This window comes from Pongo abelii, chromosome 5 (genome assembly GCF_028885655.2).
Source record: "Pongo abelii isolate AG06213 chromosome 5, NHGRI_mPonAbe1-v2.0_pri, whole genome shotgun sequence".
Lineage (NCBI taxonomy): Eukaryota > Metazoa > Chordata > Mammalia > Primates > Hominidae > Pongo > Pongo abelii.
Window position 1 is genome coordinate 138,297,233 of NC_071990.2, and position 12,152 is coordinate 138,309,384.

The window sequence follows — 12,152 nt, forward strand, 5'->3', positions numbered from 1 at the left end:
ATTGAAGAGTAAGATAATCAAAGGAGGAGGAGTAGCACTGAACAACTGATTCACTGATACTATCATTCTGACCCAACTGCATAAAATCACCCGAACCTCAGAGTGATCAAATTATAAATTGGGAAATATCTAGCTACAGGCCAAAGCGGTGGCCCCTGGACAGCAGAAATAGCACTCCTGTCCTGGTTGCCCCAGCTTTAAGCTGACATTTGTCACAATGACCATATTACAAAACATGAGTGTGACATTAAGAGGTATTTGACATGGCCCAGCATGGTGGCTCATGCCAGTAATCCTAGCATTTTGGGAGGCAGGGGCAGGTGAATTGCTTGAGCCCAGCAGTTCAAGACCAGCCTGGGCAACAAGGCGAAACCCTGTCAATACTGGAAAAAAAAAAAAAAAGGGTATTTGACATGTAATAGCTTTGGATGACTTTTTCAAAATAATAAATAGGAGTAATAAGGCCAGGCACAGGGGCTCATGCCTGTAATTCCAACACTTTGGGAGGCTAAGGTGGGAAATTCCCTTGAGTCCAGGAGTTAGAGGCTGCAGTGAGCTATGATTGAGACACTGCATTCCAGCCTGGGAGACAGAGTGACACCCTGTCTCAAAAAAAAAAAAAAAAAAAAAAAGACAAGAAAAAACAAAAGAAATAGAAGTAATCAACATTTTTAAAGGAGAGAGAATGCTCTGGCTTAGGCAAAGACTTGGTTTTATATGGCTTGGGGTCAGTGGACATATAAGCTGATGCTGATTGATACTGACTAGGGCAGCTCTCCTCCATGTTTCTGTTTCTTAAGAGTTCACGGGTGTAGAAGAGGCTACAAGTATTGGAAAGTACTGGTATAACTGGTCTCAACCATTTTTAGAGATTGCCTGTACAAAGGAATATAACTTACTTCCTGTATGAATCATATACCAAAGGCAATTGCTTTCCTCATTGTTGATGAACTACTGTAACAGAAAAGGTCTGCTTATAGTGGAATGTTTTCTGTTACCCTGTGCAACTTCTGTGGCATTTAAGTTACACAGATCTGCTCTACTATGATTTTATTAAATAGGAAATGCCCTTAATATTTAAAATTCTCTCTTCTGTCTCCCCTAAGAAAATTATCACAATGTAGTTTCAATTATTTCTGTTTTCCTTTGGAAAACCAAAAACACTACAAAATAAAATTCATATGAAATGTAAGTGATCAATTATTTACATTTTTTGAACAATTAGACAAGATTTTGAAAATCAGCTTTGTCTCATATCCTTCCTGCTTTTCCACTAACCTGGCACGTATTTCGATTAGTGTCTCTAGTCAATACCTTTAGCCAAAGAGAAAAACTAATACATTAAAACAACTAGGCTAGACGCAGTGGCCCATGCTTGTAATCCCAGCACTTTGGGAGGCTGAGGCAGGAGGATCGCTTGAGTCCAGGAGTTTGAGACCAGCCTGGGCAACATAGTAAAACCCCATCTTTACATAAAAATACAAAAATTGGCCAGGCTTGGCTGTGCTCAAAGCAGGAGGCTCTCTTGAGCCCAGAAGGCGGAAGTTGCAGTTGGAGCCGAAATCATGCCAACGCACTCCAGCCTGAGTGACAGAGCAAGATCTTCTTGAAAAAAAAAACCCACAACTACAGAAACAAATACATCAGAGTCACCAACGGATTTTTAATTTATCATTTTGCCTTGATTTCTTTTATTTCCCTTTTATGCCACTAATAAAATTTTCAAGTTTAATTTTACTCCCTGAAAATAAGGGTATCTTTCTCATATCTAGCGAGTTTCCCCAACTACCTATATCCAAATTACAGGAAGATGAGGCTGTCTTCAAGATATATTTTTCCCAAAGCTGTGGGTTCCCAGTTTCTTCTGATAACCACATAGCTGTGGGTTCCTGCAACACTGCCCGCCTCCACCACATTTCCCACTCTCATCTTGCCCCAGGTGGAGTGGGGCAAATGCTGGCATGTTCTACAGCCAAAGTGAGGGTCCCACGGGTGACAGAAAGGGGAGCGTGTGATAAAAGGCCCTCGAATGGCCTCCTGGGAGGGGCCATCACTGCACAGCACACTGTCAGCCGTGGAGTCAGTAGCCAATGATGTATTTTCCTACAGTTCTCTACTTTCCTGGCTTGGGGTGGTGTTTGAAGGGACCACTTGGAGGAAGTACTTGGAAAGCAGGCACGGTTGGTACCTCATGCTGGAGAGACTTGCACATTTCCTGGACTTTGTGCTTGTCCATCTCCCACCACTCCACAAAGAAAGTGTGAACCAATTTTATCCTGCAAACCAGAAACAGGAACTGAATGGGCCTCTAACCAGACCTCTGAAACAAGAAGTAGGGCACAGTTCTTATTGCCACCAGAGGGGAACTGCCCTATAAACAGAGAACTCCCAAAAGCCTGGCTCCAGCCAAGGCCACTGGTGAGACAAGCCTGTGTTATGCGCTTCTAAAACGCACAGGCTTCACCCAGAGATGGAACCAGCTCGAACTACCAACTGATAATGTCTCAAGCAGACAAAAGGTGACCAAATTAAGGAAAGAAACCAGGATCCTGGCAGCCCAGGAAGCAGAGCCGGTCATGACAACATGCAGTTGATGATGTGGGGTAAGAAATTGGTATTCTAAAAACTATTTTTGTGCTCTGGAGTTTTCTTTTTGATTTTGCTTTTTTCCGTCCAATTTTCTAGTTAAGCTCTTTTAAAAAAATTATGGTTTTGCCTTAATTGACCCATTATCCAAGAAAGCAAGAAGCAGCAGTGCTGTCAGTTTGTGTGGGGTGGGTGGCAGCTGCTGCAATGGTGTGCCAGGGAACGTGAACAGCTCAGAGAAAAACCATGTATTGGACACCACTGGGATTTTTTTTTAAATCCTTTCCTAACCAGAGTTTTCCCTTATGAGTTTATCTACGTTTGCTCTTTTGATAATTTTACCAAGGTTCGTTTCTCACGTGAAGCAGTGGCTGAAAGGTGGGAAGGGGCTGCAGGGCAGTTCCAATCAGAGGCTCTCAAACACAACTCTGTTGACTGGTGTGATAAAGTTTTCACTCATCCATGGAGAAATGGGAAAAATAAATAATAAGTCATGAGTTTTTCCATACATTTTCTGTATGTGAAGATCTGCCCTTCATTCTAAGGTTATGTCCCCCCCTAATTTTTTTTTAACATAAAACTTTCCTTTATAAGAAATCATGGCAATAGGTGGCTGGTTGTTGATTTTCTTTGGTCTCTCTGTCTCTCTTTCTCTCTCTCAATTTTCCTCACTTTCTCTACTTATAATACTCTTACTTGGAAAAATTTAAATGTTGGCAAACACATGTCAGTCCTCCATATTTTTTTAACTGGTTCTTGGGAACCACTATTTAGGACATACAGACTTTACCCTCTCCTTCAAAATATATGAGATGATATACTTGGAAAGTATATTGAAAGTAGAAATGCAGAAGTGGGCTGGAAAATTTTCAAGAACTTCTCCATCTGGGATAGATGGGATACAAGGTTATGTTCTGTTTTGTTTTATTGTTTTACCAAATAAGATTAGAAGTCCTAAGGAGCTTTGCTGGAAGCAAGTTGGAGCCAAAGCCTGGCAAGGGCAGATGCCTCTCCAGCGAGATGGCATATTAACACATGGGCGACTTTTGTCACAAGCTCAAGTAAAGTGGGAACATACCATGGATGAGAATAGAAAAGCTAAGTTCTTGCAATTTTAACTAGCATGTGCTTCCTTCCTGTTACCTATGATTGCTACAGGGTGAAAGGCTGAGTAAGAGATTGCAATCTGCAGTGAGCCAAGCTGAAAGGCCCGGGCGGATGTGAAGGCTGGTGGCAAGGAAATGGGAAGCAGGCAGCCAAGCTAACTCTGTGTCCACTGAGGGAGTGAGGTGGCCTTGAGCACAGCAGCATCCCTGGGTCTTAAATCGGCAGGAAGTAGAAGGGGAAGAAGCCTAAAGGAAGTGAAAGTGTTGCTGGATCTCCTGCTGGCATTGCCTCCTCCTTCACACAGCATCCTGGTTCTCCCTGAAGCCACCTGATCTTCCCTTTGTCCCCTTCCTCACCACAGCCCCACCACCTTCACCACTCCAAGTTGATGCTTCTCCTACATCTGGCCAAGATGCTACTCAGAGCTGGATGAAAGCAAAAGTCACTGCTCTAATACAAAAGAAAAGTCCCGGTTTTAGGTTTTAGAAACAGAATTTTCCCGAATGTTTAAAATGGTGAATGGTTCCATAAACTGTGTTAACCAGGCTTCTTATAGGCTAGTCCCAGAATCTGACCACCATGTGCAATACTGTTTCTAAGAAAAGTGTGCTCCAAGCAAGAACCTTCAAACATTTAACCTGAATGAATGAATATAACCTCTTTATGGTTCAGTGTTTTCATAAGCAAAACGAGAGAATAACAGAATTGATGTATTTAAAAAAAAAAATTAGGGCTGGGCGCGGTGGCTCACGCCTGTAATCCCAGTACTTTGGGAGGCCAAGGCAGGCGGATCACTCCTGAGGTCAGGAGTTTGAGACCAGTCTGGCCAACAAGGTGAAACCCTGTCTCTACTAATAATACAAAAAAATTAGCTGGATGTGGTGGCACATGGCTGTAATCCTAGCTACTCAGGAGGCTGAGGGAGGAGAATCACTTGAACCCAGGAAGCAGAGATTGCAGTGAGCCGAGATCGAGCCACTGCACTCCAGCCTGGGCGACAAGAGCAAAACTCCATCTCAAAAAAAAAAAAAATTTGGAAAGCTTCCCATTTGGGATCTGTCCACCTACACAGTGCAACACAACAGTATTGACATCTCTTAGCTTTTACGGAATTTTCTGCCTACAATGCAGAGGACAAAGAAGGGGTATTGTCAGCTTGGCTTTGCTGTCTCTGAGTGACAGTCTCTTGTATACGTAAATAAGATGAATTTTCATAAAAGCATTGACAGAGCATTAGTTTCACCTCAGAAAAAAAATGAAAAAGCAAATGACAACTGTAGTCAAAGAAGAAATTAAAATATAGTTAAATAGTAAACAGATCGAGAAAAAATCAGTGAAAACCTTTAACTTGCAACCTATTCTTTTTAAAGACACCAGTACACAAAGATTGGGAAAGTTTATTAAAAATGTTACCAAACTTTAAGTTCTTCTTTTTTTGTTTTTTTTTTGTTTTTGAAACCGGGTCTCATTCTGTCACCCAGGCTGGACTGCAGTAGCAGGATCTCAGCTCACTGCAGCCTCAGCCTCCCAGGCTCAAGGGATCCTCCCACCTCAGCCTCCCGAGTAGCTGGGACTAAGTTCTTACTCACTCCATTAGGTTGAGCTATTCGAACATCACTGTTTCCCATGTAAACGCTGAGACCTTCATTAGGCTCTCCTTGCTTACCCTGCCATTTCACTTCAGGTGTCACCTCCTTTAAGAAGCTACCCCTTGCCAGGTGTGGTGGCTTATGCCTGTAATCCCAGCTCTTAGGGAGGCAGAGGCAGGAGGATAGCTTGAGCCCAGGAAATTGAGACCCGCCTGGGCAATATAGCAAGACCCCATTCTCCACAAAAAGGAAAAAAGCAAACAAAAAACAAGCATAAGACGCTACCCTTGAACCCCCTGCACCCTCAATCTGATTTTTGAAGCTGATTCCTGGGAGCCCAGCATCCTGGCACAGAGGCACTGCTAAGGCAAAGGCATTGGCCTGCCCTCCCCACCAACTCTGAGCTCTTCAGGGGCAGGAATATGATATATACAAGCAGTTCATTTAATCTCTACAAGCTGAAATGATTCATTTGTCTTAATAATGTTGTCATTTTAAAGTACAGAATTTGAGAGCTGGAGGGAATCTCAGATACCAATTATTCCAACACTCCACTCTTTTCTGAGGCTTTAAATGACTTGCTCCAAGTTAGAAAAGAATCAGGACCCGAAGTCAAACCTTGAAAATGCTATTCTAATACTTTGTGCCTGCATCCCATGCCGCCTTGCCTTTGTAAATTCACAGGATTAAATAAGGGAATCCTAAAAATTGTGTTCAATTCCCCCTTCATTTCTAACCCTGGTCAATTTTACAGGCAAAGAAACACCACTGGAGGCAATGAAGGGCCGTTCTCACAATTACATAGTTCACAGCAGAGCTGGGATGAAAATTCGGATCTAATATGAGGGACCATGTTCTTCCCACTATCTCATAAAAATTCAACTTTCAAGTATAGGTCGTGGGTGTAGAGCAAAGGTCAGCATGGCGCAGGGGCCAAATCCTGTGGGCCACCTGTTTTTGAGTATGGCTTGCAAGCTAAGAATGGTTTTTACATTTTAAAATGGCTATAAAACAAGAAATCATACTTTGTGAGGTATATGAAGTTCAAATTGCAGTGTCCATGAATAAAGTTTGGTTGGAACACAGTCACGATCATTTGTTTAGGTCCTGTTTATGGCTGCTCTTGAGTAACAGGGCAGAGTTGAGAAGTTGTGAAAGAGACCTCAAGAAATGAAACCACACACCTAAAACCATCTGATCTTCAACAAAGTCGACAAAGTAAGTAATGGAGAAAGGACTCCCTATTCAATAAATGGTGCTGGCTAGCCATATGCAGAATAAAATTGGACACCTATCTATCACCATATACAAAAATTCATTCAAGATGGATTAAGGTTTAAATGTAAGACCTCAAACCATAAGAATCCTAGAAGAAAGCCCAGGAAATACCATTCTGCATCAGCCTTGGGAAAGAATTTATGACTAAGTCCTCAAAAGTAATTGCAACAAAAACAAAAATGACAAATGGGACCTAATTAAACTAAAGAGCTTCTACACAACTAAAGAGACACTATTAAGAGAGTAAACAGACAACCCTCACAATGGGAGAAAATATTCACAAACTACACATTTAAGAAAGGTCTACAAATCAACAAGCAAAAAAACAAATAACCCCATTAAAAAGTAGGCAAAAGATATCAACAGACACTTCTCAGAAGAAGGCATACAAGCAGCCAACAAACTTACGAAAAAATGTTCATCATCACTAATCATCAGAGAAATGCAAATCAAAACCACAATGAGATAACATCTCACGCCAGTCAGAATGGCTTTTGTTAAAAAGTCAAAAAATAACAGATATTGGCGAGGCTGCAGAGAAAAGGGAACACTTACACACTGTTGGTGAGAATGTAAATCAGTCCTGCCACCGTGGAAAGTAATTTGGAGAGTTCTCAAAGAACTAAGAGCTGAACTACCGTTCGACCCAGCAATCCCATTACTAGGTATATACCCAAAGGAAAATAAATTGTTCTACCAAAAAGACACCAAAACCAGATATTGCATGTTCTCACTCGTAAGTGGGAGCTAAACACTAGGTACAAGTAAACTTAAAGATGGGAGGCTGGGCGCGGTGGCTCACGCCTGTAATCCCAGCACTTTGTGAGGCCAAGGTGGGCAGATCGTGAGGTCAGGAGTTCGAGGCCAGCCTGGCCAACATGGTGAAACCCTGTCTCTACTAAAAATACAAAAATTAGCCAGGCATGGTGACGTGAGGCTGTAGTCCCAGCTACTCGAGAGGTTGAAGCAGGAGAATCGCTTGAACCTGGGAGGCAGAGGTTATGGGGAGCCAAGATCACGCCACTGCATTCCAGCCTGGGCAACAGAGCGAGACTCCGTCTCAAAAAAAAAAAAAAAAAAAGGCTTAAAGATGGGAACGACAGACAGTGGGGACTACTAGAAGGAGAAAAGAGAGGGGGCTGAAAAACTACCTATTGGGTACAATGAAATTATTTTTTTCATTCATACCCCAAACCTCAGCATCACACAATATATTTCTTAAACAAACCTGCACAAACACCCTCTGATTCTGAAATAAAAGTTTTTTAAAAACTGCAAAGTCTAAAATATTTGGTATCTGGACCTCTACAGAAGTTTGTCAACCCCTAGTGGGGAAGAACAAGACCACTTAGAAGTCAGAAGAAAGTAAGTTCTACTACCATCAAACTCCACGGCCCTTAGTTTAGAAAAAACAAAGGGAGGCTGGGTGCAGGGCTCACACCTGTAATCCCAACACTTTGGGCGGCCAAGGTGGGAGGACTGCTTGAGGCCAGGTTTGAGACCTGTCTAGGCAACATAGCAAGACCCCGTCTCTACAAAAAAAAATAGTAAAATAAAATAAAATTAGCCCAGCATGGTGGTTCATGCCTATAGTCCCAGCTACTCAGGAGGCTGAGGCAGGAGGCTCACTAGAGCCCAGGAGTTCGAGCCAGCAGTGAACCATGATCATGCCACTGCACTCCAGGCTGGGAAACAGAGTGAGACCCTGTCTCTAAAACAAATAAAATAAAATAAAATAAAAACAAAAAGAAAGGGTTTGGATAAAACTGATGCACTACCTTCATTCTGTCACATTTTCATGCTTTCATGCTGACTGAGAGGGCACTCATCCTGGGAGTTCATGCCACCCAGATGGGCAGGGGTTAAACCGAGACCTGTCTAGGTTGAAAGAAGCAGTACGAAGGGACAGAGCGGGCCCAGGAACAAGAGGCTTCCGAGAGCACGCCCTCCCCACTATTCCATATGCACCTAAACGCCTGGTAAGATCTTTGCAAGCTCACTCATATGATTCCAAGATAGGGAGCTTCCCTTGATTCTGAGAGTAACTCAGCCCACCTAAATGGAGGAAGCAAGGGCCAAGCACGACCTTTTTTTTTTTTTTTTTTTTTTTGAGACAGAGTCTCATTCTGTCACCCAGTCTGTAGTGCAGTGGTACAATCTCAGCTCACTGCAACCTCTGCCTCCTAGGTTCAAGTGATTATCCTGTCTCAGCCTCCTGAGTAGCTAGGACTACAGGTGTGCACCACCATGCCTGGCTAATTTTTGTCATTTTAGTAGAGACGGGGTTTCACCGTGTTGGCCAGGAGGCTGGCCTGGATCTCCTGACCTCAGGTGATCCACCCGCCTTGGCCTCCCAAAGTGCCGGGATTACAGGCGTGAGCCACCACGCCTGGCCCAAGCACTACCTTTTAAGGTCAGCCACCTGAAGTGGAATCCTGCATTGGCCACTTACTCCCTATGAATCCTAGGGCCAGTTAGGGATCCCTGGGTTTTCTCACCTAAGAAGGTAAGTAAGTACTTCCTTCACAGGCTTGTTTGGAGGATTCAATGAAATACACTCAAACTTCAGCTCCCTTCGAATCATTCTCTCTCCCTTTCCCAGAGACAGTACTTGGAGAATAACAGAAACCAAGCCTTGTTAGGAAAGTTTCTTTCAAATTAGCTTAGAGTTTAACATTTCTTTTTCTAGAGCCCTAGAAAAAAACGCCCAATCAGTGCAATAAAAATAGGCTCAAGTGTTCAGTTGGGTATTTTCCTCTCATATCTTTTAATTCTTTGAAGCTTCTTCCAAATTATAATCCAAAAATAAGAGTGCTACAATTTTTAGAAAAGTTATGTTGATGTAACTTTTATAGCAAGCTACCCAAAGAATCAAGCTATATTATAGCCATGCTCAGTTATGAAGACCAAAACTATTTTAAAAATACCAGAACCAGAAAGTCCTAGTTTATTTAGTCTGGCTTCCTTAACATGAAGTTCTTGTTGTTCTTAAAATATTCAGCTTTGGCTGAATTCCAAAACTGACATAAGCCTACTTCAGGTGTTTAGAAGACACTGAAGAGAATCAGAATTGAAAACAAGATTGGGAAATAAAGCCTTTTATGTGATCACAAATGCAAGAAGTGTATTGTTTTGAAACTATTAAACCAAGTTTTTACCCACAAATGTAAACATAAATATGTATATATTCTCAACACTGGACGTACAGGGAACTAAAGGTTAATTTCCATAACATGGTATTATTCCTAACATTTGCTAACGGCTAATTGCTTCAGTTACTAGAACTGCCTTAACATTTTCTGAAATTTGAGATAGGTTGAAAGATACATTTCTTTCATGGATTATGCTAGCAATCACTTTAATGGCCAAACTAATCTTATTATTAGGATAGCAGACAGGTGTTTTAGATAATGTTAAATTATAAACTTTCTAGCCCACCATGGTTTATGGGGTAATAAAAAACAGGCCCTGGTTCTTTCACCAAAATCCTTACAAAGATACCACACAAGTTCAGTGTAAGTTGTAATGTTATTGCCTTTGGAAGCACTGTAATTACTTCAAAGTCTGGGTTGGTGAGAGGAAATTCAAGCTACTAAAACTTACTGAAGGTAAGGTGAGTTGGGAAGATCATCACATGGCATGCAAATTAACATAGTTACACTCTGCGTGCATGGTATGTCATCGTTCCCGTACTCTCAAAACTACACAGAGAAAAAGAGAACCTCATCTAAAACGGTCACAGGTATATGCAGAAAGAAAACAGGGACTAAACCTCACAGAAGCGAAACCGAGACACTGAAAGGAGAAACACTGACTGGGGCAAATACCTCACACTGCTGGAGAACAGTTCAAGTCGATCGCATGGACCCAGGGCTCCAGCGCTGGGCGGTGGGTGGATCCATGGGTCTCTCGCACAAATACACACAGACTCTTGCACAAGCACACACGCTCTCTCCGGAGCGGCGAGCGACAGGAGCAGTCACGCAGCGGCGCTCGCTGCCCCCAAAGTGGGGCAAGAAGTAAATGCTTCCCGCCCAGAAAAATGAAATGCCCCGCAGACGGCCAGATTAAACGCGGGTCCCAACCGCGCGGGATGGGAAAGGGGTCACACACGCACCTGCATTGTAAAAGCGGTCCAGTACGGTGGTTTCTCCAAAGTCGAGTTTCCCAAAATGCAGGGTTTCCAGGGTGGCGCCCACTGTCTCGCACGCCTCCCGCAAGCTCTGCAGGGCCTCGCTCTCGGCCACCACCAGTTGCCCCTGGCTCGCTTCGTTGATCACATATGCCACCGTGGTCCGTCGGCTGCCCCCGCCAACAGAGCTGCCCCGGCCTCGGGTGGCACTGCTCGCGGAGGTGGCCGCCGGACAACCGATGCCAGGGGCAGCGGCGCTCTCCACGTTCCAGAAGCTGCCCGGCGGCGGCGGTGGCAGCTGGTGCTCCTCGCCCTCGCCCACCGCCGCCGCTCCTCCCCTCCTACAGATGCCGCCCTCGGGGATGGTGCAGAAGCCCGAGGGGGCGAAGGGTGGCACGGAGAAAGTGATGCCCTCGTCCGCCTCCGTGCTCATCTCTCCGGGCCGGGCAGCAACGGCGGCGGCGTCCCCCGCCCAGCCGCACCGCCTGGCCAGCCACAGCTCGGGGCTGCTCCGCGCCCGCCGGGCTAAGCAGCTGCCATCGCGCGCCGCGCCCTCGCCGCCGCGCCGCCGCCTCCTCTCCGGCGCCCTCTCCCCCGAGGGCACGCCGCTGCCCGGCGGCGGCTCGCTCCTCCTCGGCGCCTCCGTGGCCGCGCCGCTCGCCCTCTGCAGGGTTTAGAGTACAAGGGGTGGGGAAGCCGGGTGAGCGGGAAGGGACGGAGCTTCCTTTTCTTGGCCGGCTGACAAGTCGGCTCGCAAACCTGCGCCGCGGTGCAGCTCAAGGGCGCCGCGCTCGGGGTGCAGCCCGCCCTCGCCACCCGCCGCGCCGCGCCGCGCAGCTTCTTCCGTCCCGGCCGCTCTGGGAGGGGCCAGGAAGGGCGCCCCCTGGGTGCGGAGCTACCTGGCGCGCACCTTACGAGCGGGCTGGCTCCCCGGACGGCGTCCCGGAACAGCAGCAGCTGCAGCCGAAAGGACCCTCCTCCCTCCTCCGCGGCAGCTCGCCTTCATCGGCTGGATTTCCTCCTCCTTGCCTGGCCTCGTTTCTCTTTCGATCGCCTCCGCGGCGTGGTCCCCGCGCCAGCCTCGTCGTTCCTTGCAGCCGCTCTCCCTTTCCACCACCAGCTTCTGGTAACCCACTCGTCGCGGCACCCAGGGTCAGGGCCCGCCCCCAGGGAGGGCGCTGCTAGGAAGCTCGAGCCCGGACGGAACTGACCGCGCTGCGGCCCTCGGACCCCAGCCCTTCTGAGTGCCGCGCGCGGCATAGGGTCCCAGTCTTCACCCACCCGGCCCCCACCTAAGAAGGCCTGGAGCGCAAGCGATTACGGGTGGCGCAAAAAGTCCCTCCAGCCAATACTGGGTCCTAGGAGTCCGCCCCTGAAGCATTTCCAGTGTTCCCCGCGACGAGGGCGCCCCCCTCCGGGCCTTCGCGGCCTGGTGGACTGGGACCGTGCGCGGCGCTGGC

General features: G+C 46.1%; 1 protein-coding gene across 5 annotated transcripts in view; it reads right to left on the reverse strand.

The window, feature by feature from the left end:
* The window catches only part of MAP3K5 (mitogen-activated protein kinase kinase kinase 5), a 235,900-nt gene extending 224,212 nt beyond the window's left edge, over positions 1 to 11,688 (reverse strand). The window contains exon 1 of one of the 5 annotated variants that reach the window (XM_054558204.1): positions 11,603 to 11,688. Coding sequence is in view for 4 of the 5 variants with exons in the window: in XM_009242284.4 (XP_009240559.2) it covers positions 10,678 to 11,125 (448 nt within the window). In the remaining variant the exon portion in view is untranslated. Of the gene's footprint in view, positions 1 to 10,677; positions 11,551 to 11,602 lie in introns of those variants that run through there. The other 4 variants (XM_009242284.4, XM_054558203.2, XM_063725001.1 and 1 more) reach the window with 4 other exon arrangements.
* Between the last annotated feature and the right edge of the window lie 464 nt (positions 11,689 to 12,152).